Here is a 25,823-nt window from a genome sequence, read left to right as displayed (position 1 = left end):
AACCCAGAAGCCAAAATACACCCAGAAAGAAATATTGATGCCAGGTTTTATACCCATACCTGCTTAAACTGTATCATGATGTCTTTAGAAAGCTCCATGTCTTTAAACATTCCTTCAAGTTTGCTTGTGAAAGCAGCTCCACATTCTATAAAATGATAGAAATTGCAGTTAGATATTTGAAATTGAAATTGCAGTTAGATATTTTGTCATTGTCAACAAAAGATTTAAAGTGCATCAATAACCAGATAGCAGAGAGGTATTTCCTGTTTCAGATAAAGGTAAAGATTACAACAGTATTGCAATTCTGCTCAGGAGTGGCTGGCTTGGTGGGCAGCTGTTGCAAATTGGTTCTGTTGGTGTGCCCTTGCTGCCCTGTCCTGGTAAAGCAGCAGTGATGCTGCTGCTGGAAGGCAAACTCTGTGGTAGCCAGTGGCATAGCAAGGTCAGATGGTATCCGGTGTGAAAAATTTCTTGTCACCCCCCCCCCCCCCCCAATTGACATTATTAAAAGAAGGAAAAATAAGATACAGTCGCAAGTCTTATTTTCTGGTTTATTTACTTTTTTTTTAATTGATTTTAATTCGTTTTGCTACATCAAACATTAAAACAAACAAAAGAAACATACATAACACATACACACAAAAAAGAATTACATAAAAAAGAGAAATAATAATAACGAAAACAAAAGAAAAAACATCTCCTAACATAAGATACCAACAAATTAACTTACATTTACTAAATAACACACAACACTGATTGACTTCCCTTCATCTCGGTTTCAGAATATATTATATGATTTTTTATCTGCAGTTTCTTTTCCTCAAAAAACTCTTTACATCACAAGTGTTACGTCACACCTACTCTGATTTTTAGATTTTTTTACCTCTGTTTCCATGTATGTCATAAATTTGTTCCATTCTTTGTTAAACTTTTTATCTTTTTGATTTCTTATTTTCTGTGTCATTTTTGCCAATTCTAAATAATCAAATAGTTTGGATTGCCACTCGTTTATAGTTGGGATTTTTGATGTTTTCCAATTCTGCGCTATTAGAGTTCTGGCAGCCACTGTCGCGTACTGAAAGAGTGTTTGATCTTCCTTTTTGGTTTCCTCTCCAATTATCCCCAGCAAAAAGGCTTCGGGTTTTTTTATAAAGGTATATTTGAAGATTTTTTTTAGTTCATTGTAAACAGATTCCCAGAATTTTTTGATAGGCTCACACAACCACCACATATGATAAAAATTGCCCTCCTTGATCTTACACTTCCAACATAATTTATCACCAGTTTTATATATTTTTTCCAATTTTACGGGCATTACGTACCACCTGTACATCATTTTATACATATTTTCCCTGAGTGTTGTGCATGCCGAGAATCTCATACCCTTGTTCCATAATGCCTTCCATTTGTCAAACTCTATGTTATGTCCGAAGTCCATTGCCCATCTCACCATTACCTCCTTTACTTCTTCATCCTTGGTGTCCCATTCAAGTAACAGGCTATACATTTTTTATAGGAGTTTTGTTTTATTTTCTAGTATTTCGATCTGGAATCTAGATTTTTTCTCACTTATCCCATTCTTTTTGTCTTCAGTCCATATAGAATTAATTTGGTGAAATTGGATCCATCCTGTCAATTTGTTATTTATTTCTTCATAAGGCCTAATCCTCCAACCGGTCTCTGTTTTTACTAGCAAGTCTTCATAGGTCCATCTTTCTCCTTCGATGTTTGTTTTTTTTATTGTCAGGATATCAATTGGCGATAGCCACCAAGGGGTCTTCTGTTCCAATAATTTTTTGTTTCTTTCCCACACTTCCAGCAGTGGTCCTCTAAAAATGTGTTTAGAAAAACCTTTATGAACCTTTCCCTTGTTACGCCATAGGTAAGCGTGCCAACCAAATCTTATATTAAATCCTTCTAGGTCTAACAGGTCTTTATTTTTAATAACAATCCAATCTTTAACCCAACAAAGACACAAGGCTTCGTAATACAACTTTAAATTTGGAACTGCGAATCCTCCCCTATCTCTTTGATCTGTAAGTAATTTGAATCTAATTCTGGGCCTTTTTCCTTGCCAGATAAATTTAGAGAGCATTTTCTGCCAATCTTTGAATACTGAGGTTCCCCTGATTATCGGTATATTTTGGAATAGGAATAACAGTTTCAGTAATAAACTCATTTTAATCGCCGCCATTCTGCCCGACCAAGAGAGTTTTATTCTATTCCAAGTATCTAAGTCCTTCCTTATTTCTTTCCATGTGGTTATGTAATTATCTTCCATCAAATTTATATTCTTCATCGTTAACCAGATTCCAAGGTATTTTATTTTTTTAGTTACTTTAATACCAGTTTGAGATTCAAGATGGTTTTTTACCTCCTCTTTCACATTTTTAGTCATCATTTTAGTTTTTGTTCTATTTAATTTAAAACCAGATAATTTTCCAAATTCTTCTAACAAATCTAACACCTTACTAACACTCTCTTTTGGATCCTCCAAAGACAACATAAGATCGTCAGCATATGCTTTCAATTTGTATTCTTTCACTCCAATTTTTATTCCGCGTATCTCTGAGGTTTTCCTTATCTTATTTGTAATTGTCTCTAACATCATGATAAACAAAAGAGGTGACAGGGGGCACCCCTGTCTTGTACCCTTCGAAATTTCAAAGGGTTCTGTTAAGTTATTATTAATAATTAATTTAGCACTTTGTTGTGAGTAAATTGCTTTTATTCCTTCAAGGAATGTGCCCTCTATCCCTGTCTTTTCCAAACATTTTATAAGAAAACGCCAGGATACATTGTCAAAAGCCTTTTCGGCGTCAATGAACATTAAAGCTGCGGGGATTTCATTTTTGCATTCTAAGTATTCAATAATGTTTATTGTATGTCTTATGTTGTCTTTTATTTGCCTATTAGGTAAAAAACCAGCCTGATCGGTATGGATGAGGTTAACTAAACACTTTTTAAGTTGGGTCGCCATTACGTCTGCGAAGATCTTATAATCATTATTCAATAATGAAATCGGTCTGTAGTTCTTAATAATCAGTCTATCCGAGTCAGGTTTCGGTATCAATGTAATGTATGCTTCTTTCCAGGACGCTGGTGTTCTTCCTCCTTCTAGAATCTCATTCATAGCACAGGTGTTATAAGTTCTTCTAGGACTTTATAGTACTTGGCCGATAAACCATCTGGGCCTGGGGCTTTCCCCAGTTTCATCCTCTTTATCGCCTTTTGAATTTCCTCTGCTTTTATGGGTTTATTTAATAAACTTCTTTCCTCTTCTGATATGCTGTTAATTCTGTTTTCTTCTAGATATTTTTCTATTTCTATGGCATCTTCTTCTTCTCTTTTATATAGGTTTTCATAGAATTTGAGGAAGCTCTTTTTTATTTCATTAGGGTCCTCCAAGATTTGTTCTTCTACTTTTATTTTATTAATAACATTTTGTTTTTTCCTTTTTCTCAGTTGCCACGCCAGAAACTTTCCAGTTTTGTTTGCCGATTCGAAAAGTTTTTGTTTCATTAACTTAATTCCCCATTCTACCTCTTGATTTATTAATGTTGAATATTGTGCTTGTAATATCTTGTACAGTTGCTTGTTCCCTTCATCACTCGGTTTTTCTATCAAGTTCTTTTCACATTCTCTCAATTGGGTAATTAAATCTTTTTTTTGTTCTCTCTCCTTTCTTCTTTGACTATTTTGTTGTATCAGAAAACCTCTTAGGTAGTATCTCACATTTCGGCCCTCTTATTGTTAATTCTCTTGATACCCATATCTGGTCCAACCTGCTCCAACTCTGGTGCGGCTCTGAGAAGTGAGTGAATTGTTTTGTCATGGGGTTTTTGTATCTCCATATATCTATTAAGTCTAAATTTTCCTCGAGGTCATTAAATGATCTCGGAAGTTTCCCTTGATTTAAATTCTTCCTCTTTGAGCTTCTGTCTAGTTCTGGTTTCAGCACTCCATTTAAATCTCCAAGTAGGACCAATTTATTATTCTCTAGATTTAATAAGACTTGTTCCAATTTTTTGAAAAACTCCATCTTATTTGTATTTGTATTTGGCACATAGACCGTCACCACGTTGAGTTTTTCTCCCTGATAGTTGATTTGCACTCCTAAGATTCTTCCTTCCTCGTCCTTACATATTAATTTAGGTTCTAATTTCTCTTTCACATAAATTACTACCCCTCTTTTTTTCTTAGGATCTGAATTAATGAATTCTATTCCCAACTTTTTATTTATTAAAATATGTTTGTGTTTTTTGGCAACATGTGTTTCTTGGCAACAGATCACATCAATATTTTTTTTCTTTATGATTTTCTCAAATTTATTTTCTGGTTTATTTACTTAACACTGTGAGCATAAGCACTTAAAAACTTTTTTTCGCAATGGGAATTTCTTATGAATGAAATTTTTTACTTAATTTTGCAGATTTGGCTTAACGTATGATGATCACAATGAATCAAGGAACTAAAAAATGTAACAAAAATAAATTCAGCACGGCACTTATAAGCTTCAGCAATGATGCACAACTAACTCAACAGAATGACGTGGTGTGACTGACCGGCATGGCAGCGGATAGGATTGGTTGCGGGTTGGGTGATGCTGAGTTACTGGTTGTTTACGTCTCGCTCAAGTATAAACTGTAGAGACAGACTGCGGCGAATCGGTAGAAAGAAACACCCACTCCCCTTCCTCATCCATATGCTCTCCACTATACAACATCAAGTTCAGCCGCGTTTCATTGCATTTGTTGACTAAACTAAAAAGTTTCAATACGTATTATGTTGACTTGTTGAGGTTAATTAATTGTCAGACGAAGTTATTAAACTCGTTTTAAATAATTTTTTTCAAAAACGTGTTGTGAGCCCCCCCCCCCATTTATTTATTTTTTGCCATTTATACTGAAGACTCTTTTAAAAAGAATGTGGGCCAAATTCTTAAATTGCTATCTATCCAGTTCAACTCCCAAAAAAGTAGCTACATGCAAGCTATGCATGTTTAAAAAGTGGCCTGCACTGCATTAAAATATTCACACACTGATTTTGTTATGGCACTTGCAGTTTATTGTGTTATGGCACTTGCAGTTTATTGCTTACTTTAGATCAGAGGTTCCCAAACTTATTTGGCCTACTGCCCCATTTTCAGGGAAAAAATTACTCAGCGCCCACCTGAAAATCTGCCTTCTTTAAGCGAACAAAAAGAAAGATGCAGTGACAAATTTGCATTCTTTAATGTATCTATATTTCTACCTACATCCTACAACCTAGTAAAGAAGGATAATTTTAAAATAAAAAATATAAATAATATCAAAATAATTCTAATGAGAAGAATGAACCTGGTGTGCTGCTATCAATTTATTAACGTTTGGCTCTATTTTTGTCAGCAGGATTCTTAAATCACCACAATTAGCTATTTTGGGGCAGGTTCTGTTTTCAGTTAACAGATTTTTGACAGCACTGAACCCACATTCCACTAAATATGATGAAGGAAATATTGGCAAAACCTATTTGGTGTTTCGCAACTTTCTGACTAGTTGCAGGACCTTAGCCAGACCTAGCAGAGTACACGCAGAATCCACGGAAGCAATTGGCAACTTGGCTGCAGACAGGATAGACGAAGCAGGAACCAGGAACTTGTAGTTAGGTGTTTATTATATACAGTGGACTATTTACAGGAACAGAACACGGATCTTATGCTAGCTCTCTCTGACACGACTGACAACTCCTACACTCACTGACACACTGAACCACTCAACTCCAAACTCTGAACTAACAGTTAGTAGGCCATTAATTATCACTCCCTTGAGAGAGCTGCTGCCTGGACAATGAGGCAGCTGAAGCCCCTCGCAAAAGAGGGGGAAGCAAGCCGGGAGGCGTTAGTTACAGGGGTCCCTCACACCTATATTAAGTCTCTAATTGGGAATGTCTACACAGGTAGGACTTGAATGCACTCATTCAGTGCATTCAGTCTCTGTAAGAGTGTAAGCTAACTAGGAGGGGATGTTTTATCCCATGTTGATGGCCTTTCAGCTGATTTCCTGGTGACCTGCTGGAATGCAGAGTTAACCAGGGCTATTGACTGTCTGGCTCCGAAGCGCCCTCTCTTTTTTTAAAAAAAAATAATATTTATTAAAGTTTCAAAGAAGTTACAAAAATGAGAAAGAAAAAATGAGAAAAAAAGAAAAGAAAAAAACAAAGAATACAAAATACAGAAAAATAAGAACAGTTAAAAACATTTCCCTCTTTCCATGTCTTGTCTTTCATTTACTTATTTCCCTGACCTCCTCACACCTCCCTTTTTTGTATTCCAGTTCAATTAAATATTCCAGCAAATCCTTTCCAGCTTGGTTTTTATCCTAATAGTTTATCTTAATGTGGTATAATTTTACATTCTTGTCTTTCAACAGTTAAAAAATCAATTTTTACCTACCGTATTTTTCGCCCTATAGGACGCACTTTTTCCCCTCAAAAAATGAAGGGGAAATGTGTGTGCGTCCTATGGGGCGAATGCAGGCTTTCGCGCACAGACCCCTCTCGCTCTCCAGGCTTCGCGCACCTCTCCGCAAGTGGGGGGAGCGCTCCCGCCGCTTGCGGAGAGGTGCCTACATGCGGAAGCCTGGGCGCACTGAGATCAGCGCGTCCAGGCTTCGCGGACCTCTCCACAAGCGGGGAGAGCGCTCCCGCCGCTTGCGGAGAGGTGCCTGCATGCCGAAGCCTGCGCGCGCTGAGCTCAGCACGTCCAGGCTTCGCGGACCTCTCCGCAAGCGGCGGGAGCCAGCCCTGGGCTCCCACGGCTTGCAGAGAGCTGCCTGTTTGGGGGCTGGGGTCAGGGGAAGCTCCGGCGGGCCTCCCCCGCCCCAGCCCTGCGCCTGGGGGGGAAATAATTTTTTCCCCTTTATTTCCCCCCCAAAAAACTAGGTGCGCCTTATGGGACGGTGCGTCCTATAGGGCGAAAAATACGGTAAGACCACATTACTTCATTCCAACATCCTTCTAACATTCCTGAATTTTACAATGTTTCTGTAGATAAACTTTAAATTTTCTCCAATCTACTTCCACCAACTCTTCACCTTGGTTTCGGATTCTGCCAGTCATCTCCGCCAGTTCCATATAGTCCATCACCTTCATCTGCCATTCTTGTGTCTTCCAGTGCTTTGCAATGAGTATTCTTGCTGCTTTTGTTGCATACATAAAAAAAGTTCTATCCTTCTTTGGCACCAATTGGCCGACCATGCCCAGGAGAAAGGCCTCTGGTTTCTTCTGAAAGGTATATTTAAATACCTTTTTCATTTCATTGTAGATCATCTCCCAGAAAGTCTTAATCCTTGGGCATGTCCACCAAAGGTGAAAGAATGTACCTTCATTTTCTTTACATTTCCAACATTTGTTATCGGGCAAATGATAGATTTTTGCAAGCTTGACTGGTGTTATGTACCACCTGTATATCATTTTCATTATATTCTCTCTTAAGACATTACATGCCATAAACTTAATACCTGTGGTCCATAACTGTTCCCAGTCAGCTATCATAATATTATGTCCAACATCTTGAGCCCATTTAATCATAGCTGATTTCACCGTTTCATCCTGAGTATTCCATTTCAACAGCAAGTTATACATTCTTGACAAATTCTTAGTTTTAGGATCTAACAATTCTGTTTCCAATTTTGATTTCTCCACCTGAAACCCAATTTTCTTATCCAAATTATAAACCTCCATTATTTGATAATAATGAAGCCAATCCCGTACTTTGTTTTTTAATTTTTCAAAACTCTGCAGCTTTAATCTATCTCCTTCTTGTTCCAATATCTCCCAATATTTGGCCAATTGGCCTCCATATTGAGCTTTTTCAGAGCCTTTGCTTCCATTGGTGACAACCACCTTGGAGTTTTGTTTTCAAGCAAATCCTTGTATCTTATCCAGACATTAAACAGTGCTTTCCTGACAATATGGTTTTTAAACGCTTTATGTGCTTTGACCTTATCATACCACAAGTATGCATGCCAACCAAATACATTATTGAACCCTTCCAAATCCAATACATCAGTGTTTTCAAGAAGTAGCCATTCCTTCAGCCAACAAAATGCGGCTGACTCATAATAAAGCTTAAGGCCTGGCAGGGCAAAACCACCCCTTTCTTTAGCATCAGTTAGTATTTTAAATTTTATTTGGGGCTTCTTGCCCTGCCAGACAAATCTAGAAATATCTTTCTGCCACTTCTTGAAACATTCCATTTTGTCCAAAATTTGCAATGTTTAAAACAAAAACAACATCCTTGGCAATACATTCATTTTTATCGCTGCAATTCGGCCTAGCAATGAAAGCTTCAAATTTGACCATATTTCTAAGTCCTTTTTCACTTCCGTCCAACATTTTTCATAATTATCTTTAAATAGGTTCACATTCTTAGCAGTCATGTTAACCCCAAGGTATTTCACTTTCTTAACCAATGTTAATCCTGTCTCTTTCTGAAACCTCTCTCTCTCAATCGGTGTTAGTTTTTTCTCTAAAACCTTAGTTTTCAACTTATTCAACTTGAAACCTGCTACCTGACCAAATTCTTGAATCAATTCCAATACTCTTTTAGTACTAGATTCTGGCTCCTGTAATGTCAATACCAAATCATCCGCAAATGCTTTCAATTTGTACTGTTTAGCTCTGACTTGTATGCCTTTAACCAATTGGTCCTTTCTAATCATATTTAGCAAAACCTCCAGGACCGATATAAAAAGCAATGGAGAGATTGGGCACCCCTGTCGTGTTCCTTTCTCAATCTTAAACTCTTCTGTAACTACGTTGTTCACAATCAATTTGACTTTTTGTTCTGAATAAATTGCAACTATACTGTTTTCAAAACCTTGGCCTACCCCCATTCCCTGTAAATTTTTCTTCATAAAACTCCAAGAAATATTGTCAAAGGCTTTCTCCGCGTCCACAAATATCAAGACTGCTTTTGTGTTGATCTTCACTTGTAATTTTTCTAAAATGTTAATTATATTCCTCGTATTGTCAGACAAGTGTCTCCCCGGGAGAAAGCCCGCTTGATCTTTATGGATTTCTTCTACCAGTATCTTTCTTAACCTTTTAACCATAATATCCGCAAAAAATTTGTAATCCATATTGAGCAATGATATAGGGCGGTAGTTCTTAAGCTGTGTCTTCTCAGACTCTGTTTTCGGTATAAGTGTAATATATGCTTCCTTCCACGACTCTGGTGCCTTTTTCCCTTCCAGTATTTCATTGCAAACATCCTTTAAAGGCCGTACTAACCATTCTTTCGAGGATCTGTAATATCTTAAGGTCAAGCTGTCCGGCCCTGGGGATTTGCCCAATTGCATGTTCTGAATGGCTCCTTCAACCTCCTGGTCTGTTATTTTATAATTCAGCATTAGCTTATTTTCTTGAGAGATTTTTTGTAATCCGTTTGTTTTCAAAAATTGGTCAATGTCCATTTCTTTCTGGGTCTCCTGTGTATATAGTTGTCTAAAATACCTCTGAAAGCACTTCCTAATCTCCACTGGATTCTGTATATTCTTTCCCTCCACTTCCAAATTGGTGATAGTATTAAGCTTTTGTCTTTTTTTCATTTGCCAAGCCAGCAATTTCCCACATTTATTTGCCGATTCAAATGTCTTTTGTCTCATCTGTTTGATCTTCCATTCAATTTCCTGGTTGATCAATTTCGTATATTGTACTTGATATAACTTTATCTCTTTCAGGATTTCCTGTGATTTTGGTTTTGCTCTCAGTCTCTTTTCTCCTTCCTTTATTTTCTCCAGAATTTTATCCTTTTTTTCATTTTGGATTTTCTTCTTAATTGCGTTCTGCTGTATCAAAAACCCTCTCATGACTGCTTTACTTGCGTCCCAGATTACTCTTTTTTCAACTGTGGTGTTCAAATTTATCTCAAAATAGTCTCTCAAGTTCTTTTGAGCCTTTTTAGTCACTTCTTCATTGCTAAACAAAGTGTCATTCATCCTCCATCTAAAGGAACCAATTGGTGTTAGTTTCATTTCCATCTTCACCGCATTGTGGTCGGAGCAGGTTTTAGGACAAATTTCCACTTTTCTAATCTTCGGGGCCAGCCCCCTAGTTACCCAAATTTGGTCAATTCTTGTCCATGTCATTTTGGCCTCAGAATAGAAAGTTCCTTCTCTTCCCATGGGGTTCTTAGTTCTCCAAATGTCAACTAAGTCCATATTGTCAGTCATATCAAAGAACGTCTTTGGTGGTCTACCATCTTTTGTTACTACCTGTCTCTGTGCCTTATCCATGTTAGTAGACACTACTCCATTCATATATCCCATCAAAATCATATTATAGTCCAAATAGTCCATCAGAATCTCGTGTAGCTTCTTGAAAAATTCCGATTTCCCCTCATTTGGTGCATAAATACCTAATATCAAAAATTTCTCTCCTTGTGATTGAATTTCAATTGCAACAAATCTTCCTTGATAATCTTTAAATAAAATTTTCGGTGAAAATTTCCTTTGCATAAAGTACTACTCCTCTTTTCTTTACTTTATCTGATGAAATAAATTCATGTCCTAATCTTTTATTACTTAGAATCTTCCTGTGTAGCCTTATCACATGCGTTTCTTGTAAACAAATCAGGTCCAATTGTTCTTTTTTTAATAAATGAGACTCTCCGTCTGTTTTCCGGGGAATTGAGTCCATTCACATTCCAGCTTAATACTTGCAGTGCCATGATGTAGTTACTCTGCTTCTCCTCCTTCAGCACCTAGTGCTTGTTCTAGTTCTGACAGTGGTGTTGGTTTCCCTCTTTTTGGTGAACTTCTGTCCAAAGCTCCTGGCTCTTTTCCAAGTTCTTTCTGCAGATCTCCGTGATCTCTCAAAAACTTGTCTTTTTCCTCAACTGATCTTATTTTTATCTTCCTTCCTTTAAAACTAAAGGATAGACCTTGGGGGAATTCCCACCTGAAGATAATTTTGTTCCTCCTCAGAAGGGCAACCAAATCTCCAAAATTGGACCTAAGATCCAAAAGATGTTTCGGTATATCTTTAAAAATTTCCACTCTTGACTGCAGAATTGTCAAAGGAGTCTGAAAGTGCAAACCCAAAATTTTATCTCTCTCTTCCTTAGATCGGAGAGTAATCAGACAATCCCTTATTTTAATCTTCTTTCCTCCTCTTCCCAGTCTGAAGGCCCTCATGATTTTAAAATATTCTTGTTTCAAATCCGACTTCCAGAACTCTGCAAATTCCTGTGTCAAAAAGTCTATCAAACTGCCCTTCTCCAATTCAGGTACTGCTCTAATCCTTAAATTCGTCTGTTTTTCCTTGAGTTCAATCATAGAAAGCGTCAATTTATGGTCCTTAATTTGCCTCTCTAAATCTGGGACTTTCTCTGTTTCCAATTGAGTTATCTTAAATTCCACGGCAGCAGCTTTCTTCTTGGCTTCATTTGCGGTCTGTCGGGTCAGAGTAGATTCCTGCAGCAATTTCTGAATAGATTCTGTATTGGTGTTCACCTTTTGTCCCAAACTATTTAAACTTTCTGTATTTAAGTCAATTTTAGTGGTTGCTGCATCTACCTTCGCTTTTGTCTCATCCACTATCGCCTTTGTCTCTTCAACCCTCTTATTTGTCTCTTCGGCCCTTTTATTAAGTTGCTCCAAAGATTCATTGATCTTAGCCAGTGCAGCCGCCAGATTATCTTCTGATGACATTCCACTAGGCTTAGATTGTGATGGTACAGTCACAGATGAAGTGGGAAGACCAACAGCTGATGGTCTTCGCGCCCAATTCTTCCCAGACCTTGTTGTTTTGTCTGGGAATTGTAAATCTACTTTTTCTTTCCCATCTGCCATAACACTTAAACAATAGAGAGGCCAAGGTCAATCCCAGCTACGCAGTTTGTCTTTACAAGTGGAAAATTCCCCTGGTAACAGTTTGACAGTTTCAGAATCTTCCTCTAGGGGAAAACAGCTGCAATAGTCCAAGAAAACTCCTTTTAAACTCAGACAATAAAAGAAATAAACAGTTCCAATTTTTGCTACTTTTCAGTTACTTTCCCTCTTTCTTAAGAACAGAAGAGGAAACTGACCACAATGTATCTCTCTTGCTGGACTAGCTGTCAGCAAGTCGTCTATTCCCAGTTAATATGCAGTTCAAAGCACAGCAGTCTTTGTCTATTGGCAGCCCGTTCCCAAGTTTTGAGCGATGGATTTTAAGTTCTTTCCCTCTCTCTTACAGGTATATACAGTCCAAAACTTTCCTCCTCCTTCCCCTGCTTCCTTGGGGGGGGGGGGGTACGATACTTTTGTGTTAGAAATTTAGTCCTTTCCAGTCAATTTTCCCAGGCTTTAGCTTGTATTCTCTTTGCTTTGATCTATTTACAAAAGCGGAAGGCGGACTTCCTGTTTAGACCTTCCCCGCTTCGGTGTCAAATTAAGTCTCTCTTATACTTCCAAATTTCCCCTACTCACGGGTATTTGCTTTTATGGTCGAATTGTCACAAGAAGTCAGCGCTCTCCGGTAACGGCTGTGCGGCTTCACACCGGGGGAGAAACAGTCGATTCACAGCACCGCGCCACTCGACCGCTTCGCTCCGGAACCCGTAGTCGAGGTTCCCCGCGAATTGGGGGGGCGCAAAAGGTGCCCGCCGAATCCCACGCTCACAGGCTTTGCCCGTCTGTGTTTTTTGAAGGGTCTCCGCTTTCGCCATAGCAGTAAGACCCGATTCCCCTGAGGCAAATCCCTCCTAGTCAGAAGGATTCCGCCATTACCAATGGTGCTTAACCCGGAAGTCCCCGAAGCGCCCTCTCCAATTGCATGGAGCCCAGAGAGCCCTGTTATTTCCCCCAGAGCTGAGGGCAATGAAACAATCGTTGAGATGGCTAGAGCACCGGTGGCGGAAAACTCATTCTGAATCGGACCAGACACAGGTTAGAGCTCAATGTTGAGCCTACCAAGTGGCAATGGCGACGACGAAGAAGACTTTCTTAATCGCCTCTATTGAATCTGCAGAAAACAGCAGCAGGGGACTCTTTCAGGTGGTTCACAGTCGAATGGAACCACCTTCGTCATCGGGCCAGGTAGGGAACTCAGGATCTCCTGCAATGCTTTTGCAAAGTTTTTTGCAGATAAAGTCGCTCAGATTCGGAAGGAGGTAGACTCCACCGTGGAAGCAGGGCCGAGGTGGGAGAGTGCTGGAGTCCTGTCTAGTCATATTATATGGGATCAATTGCAATCTGTTACCTCCAAGGATGTGGACAGGCTGCTTGGACGAGTGAAACCAACCACCTGTCTTCTTGATCCTTGCCCATCCTGGCTCATAAAAGCAAGCCGGGAAGGGCTGGGAGATGGGCTCTGCGGGGTGGTGAATGCTTCCCTCTGTGAGACCCACTCAAAGAGGTGGTCATTAAACCGCTTCTTAAAAAAGCATCTTTAGGCCCAACCAATATGGCCAACTATTGCTCAGTCTCAAATCTTCCATTCTTGGGCAAGGTGACTAAGTGGGTGGTTGCTGAACAACTCCAAGCATGCCTGGAGGATTCAGACCATTTGGATCCCTTCCAATCGGGATTCAGGCCTCACCATGGGATGGACTTCATTACAGACTTACCAGCCTCAAGGAAACAGACAGTAATATGGGTGGTGGTAGACTTGTTTACTAAAATGGCGCACTTCATGCTGTGCCAGAAGCTGCTATCGGCCTAAGAAACCGCGCAGATGTTTGCAAAACATGTGTTTAAGTTGCACGGGTTGCCGTTGAGAGTGATTTTGGAAAAGGGGGCACAATTTACCTCGCAGTTTTGGAGGAAGTTAATGCAGCTTTTGGACGTAGAGGTGTGCTTGACCTCGGCTAGGCACCCACAAACCAATGGCGAGTCAGAGAGAACCAGCGCTACGTTGCAACAATACCTTCGTTGCTTTGTGAAATATCAGGAAGAAGACTGGGTAGACAAGTTGGGACTGGCAGAGTTCGAGTACAGTAATGCAGTAAATACGTCTACCCAGCAGACTCAATTTATGGCAAACCACGGAAGACACCCAAGAGCATTTCCAGAGCCATGAAGCAACTTGTCGGTGCCAGCAGCGGAGCAGTTCATGGAGGAAAAGCAGGCTCTACAGGAACTGCTGAGGGAGAAACTGTTGGTTTCTATTTCCCTCACTGAGCAGCAACTGCAGTCACAAGACATTGTTTTGCATTCCACAGTCCAAGTTGTGCTCTGATGAAATCCCTTTATGGTCTCAAACAGAGTGCACGGTGTTGGCACACTAAACTCACTGAAGTATTGTTTTCTCTAGGTTTTAAGCAAGGGGAAGCTGATCCATGTATATTTGTCAAAGAGGAAGGGCAAAAGAAGCTGTATTGCTTGTTTTATGTTGATGATATTTTGTTCTTTTGGAAGGATGTCACAATGTACAATAACGCCCTAGCTCAACTGAAAGAGCACTTTGACATGAAAGATCTTGGTGAGGTAAACAACTACCTATCTCTGGAAATAGAGAGAGATCAAGATGGTAACATACACCAGTCACAGAAAATTGCTGATGTGTTAAGCAAACTAAACCTGATGGATGCTAACCCTGTAGACACACCAATGACAACAGGTTATCAGGTAGATGGCACTGAAGAAACATTTTCTGACACTACACTGTACAGAAGTGTGCTAGGCAAACTAAGCTTCATTGCCAGATGTTCAAGACCAGACATTGCTGTTAGCTGTAATTTGCTAAGCAGACAAGTCAACAATCCTACTGTTAAGGATTGGAAAGCTCTGAAACGCATAGGTCGCTATTTGAAAGGCACTATGCACTACAGACTGATATTTAACAATCAGAAGTCTGGTGGTCTTGAGATATTGCAAGTTTTGGAAGTGACACTACAGACAGGAGAAGCACGTCTGGAGTTTGCTACATGTACAATCAGGGTCTTTTTGATTGGTCATGCAAGAAGCAAACAACAGTTAGCTTAAGTACTTGTGAAGCTGAACTGAATGCACTGTCTTATTCACTTAAGGATTGTGAATGGTTGTTACAATTGTGCAAAGACATGAAAATTCCTGTCAAATGTCCAATCCAGGTTTACCAGGACAACAAAGCATGTTTGGCTTTGCTGAATTCTGAAGGTTGTAAGCAAAGCACGAAGCATTTGCAATTAAAACTGCAACATGCTAGGGAATGTGTTCAGAAGGGACTCGTAACGGTGTCCTATATGCCAGGTAATGAAATTCCTGCTGATGTATTGTCCAAGGTTGTATCAAGGGATCAACACTGTACCTGTGTGCAGAAGTTGGGTTTGTACTGATATTGTACAAACATGCTGCCCAGTGATGTTCACAGAAAGGGGGAGGATGTTGGTTTCTATTTCCCTCACTAAGCAGCAACTGCAGTCACAAGACATTGTTTTGCATTCCACAGTCCAAGTTACTGTTGGGTTCCCACGGGAAATGGGGAGACTGGATGTGACGTACACTGGTTTCCTGTTTTTCACTGTTCTCTCGGTTTCTTTGTTAGAGAGACAGGTTGCTTCTCTGCTCTCACAAAGGCAAGATGCATGTTTGTATTCTCTCAGCATAGAGTGGAAATAAAGTTAAGAATGTGGCACATACTGCTTATCCTTCTGCTGTGTGGACTACTCTGCTTGGGCTCAAGATAAGACGAGCCTGTATCAGCTTCAGATGGGCTGAAGCTGGTCAAAATCTCACAGAAACTAGGCGCGGCTAAGGCCATGTACAAGAAGAATGCTGATGAACATAGGCAGCAGGGGGAGGAGATCGAAGTGGGGGATAAGGTGTGGATGTCAGCTAAAGACTTGCCAACTAAGGGGAAATGGAAGAAGCTAGAGCCAAGAAGGCTGCGGCCATTTCAAGTGGTAGAGCAGGTAAATCCTGTATTGTTCAAACTTAAATTGCCTGCCTCAATAAAGACACACCCTGTATCCCATAGGACTCTTCTGTCACCATTTGTTCCTGCACACCAGTACCAGAAACGTAAGCAGGCACCTCCACCTCCAGTCATGGTGGAAGCCCAAGCGGAGTATGAGATCCAGGAAATATTGGATTCGAGGATTTGCAGAAGGCAGTTGAGGTATTTAGTGTCCTGGAAAGGTTATGCTGCTGAAAATTCCTGGGTACGAAGCAAGGATTTGCATGCCCCTGACTTGCAGAGGCAGTTCCACCGTAGGTACCCCCACAAACCCAAACCCAGAGGGTGGAGGGAGGAGGCCGAACCCAGTGAGGAAGAAGCTGAGGAGAATGAAGAATGGTGGGAACCTGCATCAAGAGAGCCCTCCATGGCAGGCAATGAAGCAGAGGAGGAGGAAGGGGGGCTTAGAGGAGGGGGTGATATCAGAGAAGCGGCTATTCTGACAGGCAGAGAAGAGTCAGAGGGAGAAGAATCAGAGAGCAGCAGGAATCTGCTTTCTTCACACACAGAGAGTAAGGGAAGCTTATCTCTCCCAGGAATACAGCCTGGCAGCTCTATTAATAGAACAGAGCAGAAAGAACAGACACAACAGAGGGGGAGGAAGAGATCAAGGGGGTAGAGACTGCAAGAACCCGTAGTGTCAGGAAACTGACGTCGGAGCCAGAGGTGGAGGCAAGGCTCCCAAGCGATGACGGAGAAGGGCCCAGCAGGGAGACAGGGAGCTCATCGGCTGGGGAAGGAAATCAGCGTAACACCAGGGATAAAGGGGGGCAGATGGGGGAATCGGCGAGGGGGCTCCAGGACTCCTCGCCGGAGACCAGCGGGGAGAGCACGGGTCCTCCGCTACCCACACCCACCCTGCGCAGAAGACTTCCGTGCAGGGAAAGTAGGCTTAGACCTGGCGTCAAAGAACTTCTTTGCTGGAAGAAGTTCAAGAAACGCCCACTGACGGATTCTGCTAGCGACTGAAACAGCCACAAAGTGAAGGGCTGTCCAGCCAGGAAAAGGTTTAACCAGGCAACCTAGCCAGGAGCGGCAGCAACTTACGCACGAGTAACCCCATATAACCATTACAGCAATCCGTCACTCCCTGACGTTGCTTGTGCACAGCGACAGGCAGGCAGCACCATGAGCCAAACCGGAGGAGCCGGCGCCACGGAGCAAGCAGCTGGAGTGCAAAATCTGGTGGAGAGGAACCGAGATTTGGAACAGCATGTGGCTCTGCTGACGGCGCGGCTAGACGAAAGGCAGACTCAGGGTGCACAGGTCAGACCCACCCCCGTCGCAAGGAAGGTGCCGGGACTGGTACACAAGTTTGGGGGGAAGCCCCAGGACTATAACGAGTTCCGAACGGAAATAGAGTATGCTTTGGAACTGCAGCATAATGACTTTGCTGATGATGGGGAAAGGGTGGCATATATTGTCGAGCATCTACAGGATGGGGCCCGGGAATGGATCAGGCCCCTAATGGCGACGCAAAATGCTGCCTTGAAGGACCTTAGGAAACTCTATGGGGCGATGGATGCAATGTATTCCAGTAAAGTGGAGCAAAATGTGACTCGACGGGAATTGATGGGGTGCAAGCAGGGGAGCCAATCAGTTAGAGACTACTGGTCGCGTTTTGCGATGTTGATCCACATAACCCCATATAACCATTACACGTAGATTGAGTCGAAAGGCGCATGTCAGGGAAAAGGAGGAAGTGGAGGCTTTCCTGTGTTGGCCAGAAAAGGAAGCCAAATCCAGCAACTGACTCAACGGGCAAGGAATGATTAATGGAGCTCCGACCGGGAGTTATTTTAATTGACCAATAAATCTGAAATAATTAACTGTCAGAGGTCGCGTCATGTGTGAGAGAGACATCAAACCTGACACTGCAATGCGCTCTACGTGGGGCTACCTTTGAAGGTGACCCAGAAAGTGCAATTAATCCAGAATGCAGCAGCTAGACTGGTGACTGAGTGTGGCCGCCGGGACCATATAACACCATTCCTGAGAGACCTGCATTGGCTCCCAGTATGTTTCCGAGCACAATTCAAAGTGTTGATGCTGAACTTTAAGGCCCTAAACGGCCTCGGTCCTGTATACCTGAAGGAGCGTCTCCACCCCCATCGTTCTGCCCGGACACTGAAGTCCAGCGCCGAGGGCCTTCTGGTGGTTCCCTCACTGCAAGAAGCAAAGCTACAGGGAACCAGGCAGAGGGCCTTCTCGGTAGTGGCGCCTGCCCTGTGGAACACCCTCTCATCAAATGTCAAGGAAATAAGCAGCTATTTTACTTTTAAAAGACATCTGAAGGCAACCCTGTTTAGGGAAGTTTTTAATGTTTAATGTTTAATGCTGTAATGTGTTTTTAATATTCGGTTGGGAGCTGCCCACAGTGGCAGGGGAAACCCAGCCAGATGGTTGGGGTATAAATAATAAACTTATTATTAATTTATTATTATTATTATTAATCATCATCATTATCCCTTCAGTTCTTTCTGATAGGCCAGAATTGCAAAGTCAACACAGGTGGAAGAGTCCACATGACGAAAGGGGACACAAAACTCTGCAACACGGACACTTTTTTCTGGTAGTACATTTTTAAGGTGTCATGCCTAGGCAATGGATTCTTTCTTGCAGGGGGTTGGACTACAGGACCTTTGGATGCCTTCCAAAACTACAATTCTATAATTCTGTCTTCTTCTTAGGAAATACAGTAACAATCCTTCATATGCAAAGCTATCATTTTTAAAACACTTTCTACAATATGGATGTATTGGAAACCCACTCTGATTTCTAAAGAAAGAAACATCTTGAGTTTCTGCACATTTTGATATACTAGGCTAGAGGAGTGGTGTTGATGTTGGAGAGAACATAAAATAGACAGCAAGCAATACATTAGAAAAAAATGCAAAAAACGTTACCAACAAAGGGAGATTGGCAAAACAAGCTGTGTATCTGAAATTGGCAGTGGAAATTAGACAACAACCAAACCAAAAACTTAAAAAAGAGTGGGAAAGTGTAAAAAAATATTTGGCATAACATTGTTCTCAAATCAAACCCTTGATGTATTTCAAATAAATTTCACAAAGTCAAAATGCAGATAAACAAGTTATTTATTATGTATTAAAAAGACAATAAAGGTAAACAACACAATTGAAAGGAAAAATAAGATAGAAAAAGCTGCAGTGAGGTGGTGGGTAGTCACGGGTGAATAAATATGGATATTGTTTGGTTTACTTATGTATACATTATATGTTAAATTATGGATTGGAATATGTAAATAATTAACAAAGGAAAATTTAATAAAAAGCATTTTAAGAAAACACCAAAAAACAAAACTGCAACCCTTCCATACTGTTGAGGTTCCTTTAATTACTGTTAAGTAAACTCTGGTGCACGTGCTTCCCTTATCTTGCACCTGCAGGTCTTACAATTAGTGTTTGAAAGTCACTGTGACCTGACAACAGGCCAAGGGTGTGGTCATTCTTGAGTATATTGAGAGGGGGCTGTACATTGCCTGTTTGCTTTGGTGCAAGGAAGCTCTGCCAGATTGATACTGAACTCTGTGCTGTATGTATGCTGTGAGGTGTACTTCTTTGCATTTGAAGCCTGTACTTTATGTATATAGTGTATATAGTAAAAAGGTAAAGGGGACCCCTGACCATTAGGTCCAGTCATGGCTGACTCTGCGGTTGCGGCACTCTTCTTGCTTTATTGGCCGAGGGAGCCGGCGTACAGCTTCCGGGTCATGTGGCCAGCATGACTAAGCTGCTTCTGGCAAACCAGAGCAGCACACAAAACGCCGTTTACCTTCCCGCCAGAGCAGTACCTATTTATCTACTTGCACTTGGATGTGCTTTCGAACTGCTAGGTTGGCAGGAGCAGGGACCGAGCAACAGGAGCTCACCCCGCTGCGGGGATTCGAACCGCCAACCTTCTGATCAGCAAGTCCTAGGCTCTGTGGTTTAACCCACAGCGCCACCCGCCTCCCTTAGTGTATATAGGAAACTGCCTTAATGCTTTGGATCCATCAGTAAAGGACTGAACTGACTGAAAAGCCTCAAAGCCTTGAAATAAAAAGCCAGGAAGCTCCCTCCCCACCTCAACACTGTGATCTTTTAACTCTTTATTTTACATTAGAAATGGAGATAAGTATGTGGAGGGTGGGTGAGGATTTCTAGATAATGGAGAAACTACTGAGGAACTTGCGAGCCCGTTTTGTGGGAGAGCTGGCTATTCCTTTTCCTTGATAATAAATGGGTGGTGGTGACAGTGGCAGGTGAGAGGAAGAAGAGGAGGACCTGGAGTTTTGTAGATTTGTAGAATTGGAAGGAACCAAGAGCCCTTCCACGATTCTCTCTCCCTACACACACACTGCATTGCCAAAGCAGCCAGCAGACTGAGACGGGCTCAGGAAAGACTATGGGAACGGACAAAGTGTGGGCTGCACAGATTGCAGAAGCTCCTTTTCCCTGCTTCCTCTATGCTGCTCCCAACCCAGGCTGCCTGCCTCCCCTCTGCTCCAACAGCTCCTTTGCAAGCACGGGGAAGCTGTGGCAGCCTCTGCAGCAGCAGCCACTCTTCCTCCTCTTCCCTCCGTGCCTCTTCTTCGTCATCCATTTGCTACCCACACACCACCATGCAGTGGCCTTCCTCTGGCCCAGGCAGCCCCTCCATCCTCCTCCGTTGTCCCCCTCTCATTTCCTTCAAGACCCCAGCCCTGCACTGGGTGGGCTCACCAGCAGCCAAACAAGAAGCAACTGCCCTTGCAGCACAGCACAAGGCTGGCGTGAGGATGCAGCAGGTGTCCCTCCAAAAATGTGCCTCTAAAAAAGTGCACCTGGGGCCACAGCGATGGTAGCTCCGCCCACGCTGCAAATAACTTTTAATGTAAATAGCATAAAGTATGCACATCATAATATGTAAATAATATTCAAGTGTCTTATCCTTTACAAACACAGGTTGGGGAGCTGCTATGACAGTGAACATAGAAAAAATTACAGAGGACTAAACCAAGCAACTTACCATGTTTGAGCTTGGAAAGCATAGATTTTTCAGCATCTACTGATGCACTTTTGCCTACCAATAACCGCTTTGCTAGATCTTTTTTGTAAAATGCCTCAAAAACATCCTTTCCTGTAGAAGACAAGTTTATTTAAAGCTCAGTTTGAAGTCTACATTACAACTGTCTCTCTTTAAATTACAGATCAGCAACTTGTGATTCCTGGATTCCATTTTAGCTCCCTAAGGCAGAGGTTTGCAACCTTTTTGAGTCCACGGCTCCCTTGAACAACTGCATTCTTTCTGCAACTCCCCTGTGAGGAAATGTGCTCTGAGCCTCAGAAGCCCAGTTATGTCACCTCTTGCCTGCAGAGCCAGCAGCCCCTCATCCCTTTTCGAACACGCTCCCTTATGGAGTGTTCCCTCAGCCTCCTCTCCTCTCCCTCTCCTTGGGAGTCCTACAGCAGCCATCGCAGCCACCCCTGGTCTCTGAGCTGCTGCCCCCAGCCCCAAAGAGCTGTCTTCTCATGCCACCCCACAAGGGCCTGGGAAGAGGATGCCCCCAGCTTTAGCAGCCTGACGGTGACTGGCCAAAGGTGAATGCGAGGCCACCATTTTATTCACCTAGGGAAGCAGTGGGTGCCACCAGGCCTGCATGGTGGAAAGGCTCCCCTTTGGAACAGGGCACTCAGCTCCCAGGCAGGCATTGCACACAGCAAGCACAAGAAAGGCCAGCATAGCGCCTGCCTGGCTGGCCTCCCACTTGTCCGTCCGTTCCCAACAGCAAGGTCTGGTGGACTGACTGGCTGTGGTCTGAGTTCACCTCAGCTCCTAGCAACCAGCACTCCCTAGCCAGCCCCAGAGGCACCATTCGCCTGGAGAGCTTGTAGCCAAAGCCACTGCATCAAACAGCCATGCAATCCTTTGGGAGGCAGAGACATGAGAGGGCATCAGAGGAGGGAGGGAAGGAAAGAGGGATGGAGGTCACTGTTGCCCGTGGCACACCTGATCATCATTCAAGGCACCCCAGGTTGTCACGACACACTGGTTGAAAACCACTGCCCTAAGGGGAACCATTGAGCATCAACCATTCCCAAACCAACTCAGATGTATGGGCTTCCTAGCAGCTTACTTTGAGAAACGGAAGGGTGAATGGGAGTGGAGTGTTTGACTCCAAATCCTTATTATTTCCTCAAAGTAGCTCTACAATACAAGTAGCTGCTGTCCATGCATTCCACCTCATCCCCACCAACTCTTTAACAAGCTAAATAGCTTACAGATTCATAAAACACCTATGTGTATACAGTCATCCCTGTGAGTTAAGGGCAAGGAACCAATGTTATGTGACCTTGAGTAGTTAACTAGGGCTTAACCCTCATTTCTGCAGATCTAACCCAAAATAAAAGCCATTCTACTAGCTAAGAAACTGGGAGAATAGCAGTTAAACTTTGAATTCATTCAGCCTTATTGAGCCAATTTTTGCTGATATGTGCAGGTGTCTAATGCAAATAGGAAGTCCAGCTCTTACCATAGATGAACCTAAATATAATCATAATTTTATCCAACATCTTTTCAAGCTCTTCATCAGTAGCCTCTTTGTTTCCTGCACGAAGCTTTGAATCCACATACTTAGCTGAAGGAAAAACAAAAACAAAAAGTGATCAGATTTGAAATTGCATGCTTAAACAAAGTCTTAGTCTTACTCTAGACAAGGCTAGTGCTCTGCAAACTCTACTGGCCCATTGCCAGGTCTAACAGACAAGTGCCATGCAGACAACAGACTTGCCGTTCCCAAATGTCACATCATTGTGAAAAACAAAACAGAAGTTAATTCTCTGACCATTCGAAAGCACCATAATCTTCAGCCTCCTTCCTTGCTTGTAAGTATACCCTGTTGGGATGCAGCCAAGGAATCAGAGGCAATTGGCAGGCCCCCAGCTGGCCCCAGCCCACCGGTCGAACTCCACTCCTTGGATCAGCATGAAACTACAACCTGAGCTTCAGAAGCTTTCAGAAGCTGAGCATGCAAGCCAGCAGAGTAAAACACTTCGCAACAGAAGGGAAGGGAGAGGCATATGTGAGCATATTTACAGTTTTATTCAGCATACATCAGGACAAAGGAAAACATGTCTTCTCCCCTTCGTGTCCAAAGCAAGGCAGGAAAACAATAGCCATTGTGATGGGATGATGAGCTGCTTGTGCGTAAAAGCGTAGTCCCTCAGAGTTTGCCCAGATTAGCAAAGCTCTGTCTATAGCGGAGCCCCTTAAGCATGGCTCCCTCAGTCGCTGACAGAATCCGACAGTGGGCGTTTGCGGAATCTCTTCCAACATAAAAGCTCCTTAACGGAAACGCGTCTTCTGGACTCTCGACGCGACAGTTTCTATTAAAACCTCGTCATTGACTTCCTCTGCAGTTACCCAGGTATTTTCTGACTCTGGTTCCCCTTCCCAAGCTACCAAATACTCCACCTGATTACCCTTCCACCTGGAGTCAATGATTTCTGCCACATGGTTGTTGCGTTCCCTTTCTTCTATGACTGGTCACTGTGTGAACACGTCCCCCTCTGTACGGTGACAACAATGACCTGTAGAATACTGAGTGTAGTTTCATGTGGTTCGGTAACCTGAGTTTGAACACCACCGGATTGACCTGTTGAATGACCTCAAATGGTCCCAATCTTTTGGGTCTCAATTTCTTACAACCCCCTTTGAACGGCAACCCTTGGGTCGACAGCCACACCTGGTCCCTCACCCTTATGGTTTCACCTTCCCTTCTATTCCTGTCTGCCTGCTTCTTGTATTCTTCTTTGGCCCTTTCTAGGTTGAGTTGGAGCTGACGGTGGATCGCTTCCATCTCTTCTACAAAATGTTATGCTGCCGGGACGCTCCATCTCTCCCCTCCTTCCCCTGGAAATGCCCTGGGATGACACCCATAGTTGGCCAAAAAGGGGCTCATCCCTGTGGACACATTCTCCGCATTATTGTAGGCAAATTCTGCCAGAGCCAACTTTTCTACCCAATCATTTTCTCTGTCATTGACATAACACCTCAAGTATTGTTGGAGGATACCGTTTGCTCTTTCCGCCTGCCCGTTGGTTTAAGGGTGTCGGGCAGTCGAAAAATTAACCTCTACGTGCAGTAAGCTCATGAGCTTCCTCCAGAACCTGGACGTAAATTGTTTCCCGCGGTAGGAGACCACCCTCAAGGGGGCGCCATGCAATCTAAAAATGTGTTCTACAAACAATTTGGCTGTTTCTTCTGCCGTGACCGCATGTGAGCATGCTACAAAGTAGCACATCTTGGTTAACAGGTCTACTACAACTATGATGGCTGTTTTTCCCTTGGATTTCGGCAGATCCGTCATAAAATCTATTGATACTGCCTCCCATGGTCGTTCTGGTATGGGTAGTGGTTCTAATAACCCCGCCGGCGCCCGCCTTTCCCCTTTTGCTCGCTGGCATCGGTCACACCCTCTTACATACTCCTGTACATCTTCCCGCACCTTGGGCCACCAAAATTCCCTGGTAACCAACCACATGGTTTTGTGTTGCCCGAAGTGCCCCGCTGTGGGGCTGTCGTGCAACTGTTTGAGTACTCTCCCCCTCAATTCTCCTTCGGGTATATACAGTGCCCCCTTGTAATACAATGCCCCGTTTCTTTCCTCAAACCCTCCCGGGTTCTCTCCCTCCCTCCGAAGACCTCTGAGCTTATCCTGGGTGTATTCATCATTCTCAGTCCCCTCTACCAGTTCTCTTTGTCCCACCAATGCCGCCCCACACACCCAGTGGTCCTCTGGGATGATATGTCTCTCTTCTGGCGCCCCCTCCACCTCCAAATATTCTGGTTTACGGGAGAGAGCGTCCGCCCTGACGTTTTCCGGGCCTGGCACGTAACAAATTTCAAAGTGGAATTTGGAGAACTCCTGGGCCCATCTCACTTGTCGTTGGTTGAGTACTTGTGCCGTTCTCCAATACTCTAGATTCTTGTGGTCAGTGCACACTTGGACTTTGTGTTGTGCACCAATTAGTAAGTGCCTCCATCTCCGGAACGCTTCATGAATGGCGAGTAGTTCTCGGTCATACACGGTGTAGTTCCTCTCGGATTTATTCAGCTTTCGCGAGAAGAAGGCACACGGTCTCCACTCCGACTCACTCTTCCCCGGCTGCAGAAGCACCGCCCCTACCGCTCGGTCCGATGCATCCGTTTCCACTCTCATCGGTTTTTGTAAATCCACATGCAGGAGCTGTTCTTCAGACGCGAATGCTTTCTTCAGCTCTTCGAAAGCTTGCTGCACCTCTGCCGTCCAAACAAATTTCTTCTTGCTGCTGAGACAGTCAGTGATGGGGGCCGTCAAGTGGGCAAAGTTCTTGATGAACTTCCGATAGAAGTTTCCAAACCCTAGGAACCTTTGCACGTCCTTCTTCGTTTTCGGGGTCTTCCATTCCAGTACCGCCTGAACCTTGCCGGGATCCATGGCCAATCCCTTGTCTGACAAGCGGTACCCCAGGAATTCCACCTCCTTGGTATGAAACTGACACTTCTCCAGTTTCACCCACAGCTGGTTTGCTTGCAGCTTGCCCAGCACTTCCCGGACGTCCCTTACATGCTGCTCCTCGTTCTCTGAGTATATCAACACGTCATCTAAGAAGGCCACGCAATTCTTGTAAAGCAAAGGTCTCAGGACGTGGTTCATGAATGATTGAAAACAGGCCGATCCTGCTTGTAGACCGAAGGGCATAACGAGATACTCAAAAGCCCCTAAAGGGGTGAACATGGTGGTTTTCCATTCATCCCCCTTCCTCATCCGTATCAGGTTATACGCCCCCCTCAGGTCCAGTTTGGTAAAAATCCTTCCCTTCCTCACTCGTGTCAAAATGTCATCAATTCTGGGCATGGGGAAAGCCACTGGTTCCGACACGGCATTTAGGGCCCTGTAA

General features: G+C 43.0%; 1 protein-coding gene across 2 annotated transcripts in view; it reads right to left on the bottom strand.

Annotated features, from left to right (window-relative positions):
- The window catches only part of LOC310835936 (cullin-4B), a 226,760-nt gene that overhangs the window by 22,199 nt on the left and 178,738 nt on the right, over positions 1-25,823 (bottom strand). For both annotated transcript variants that reach the window (XM_083720891.1, XM_083720892.1), the window contains 3 exons: positions 22,415-22,519; positions 20,911-21,021; positions 60-145 (listed from right to left, as the gene is read on the bottom strand). In XM_083720891.1, coding sequence (XP_083577017.1) covers positions 60-145; positions 20,911-21,021; positions 22,415-22,519 — 302 coding nt within the window. The remainder of the gene's footprint in view (positions 1-59; positions 146-20,910; positions 21,022-22,414; positions 22,520-25,823) is intronic.

This window comes from Podarcis gaigeae, assembly GCF_964106915.1.
Source record: "Podarcis gaigeae genome assembly, chromosome: W".
Classification (NCBI taxonomy): domain Eukaryota; kingdom Metazoa; phylum Chordata; class Lepidosauria; order Squamata; family Lacertidae; genus Podarcis; species Podarcis gaigeae.
The sequence above is the reverse complement of the archived record's forward strand: the minus strand, read 5'-3'. Positions and strand labels throughout refer to the sequence as shown.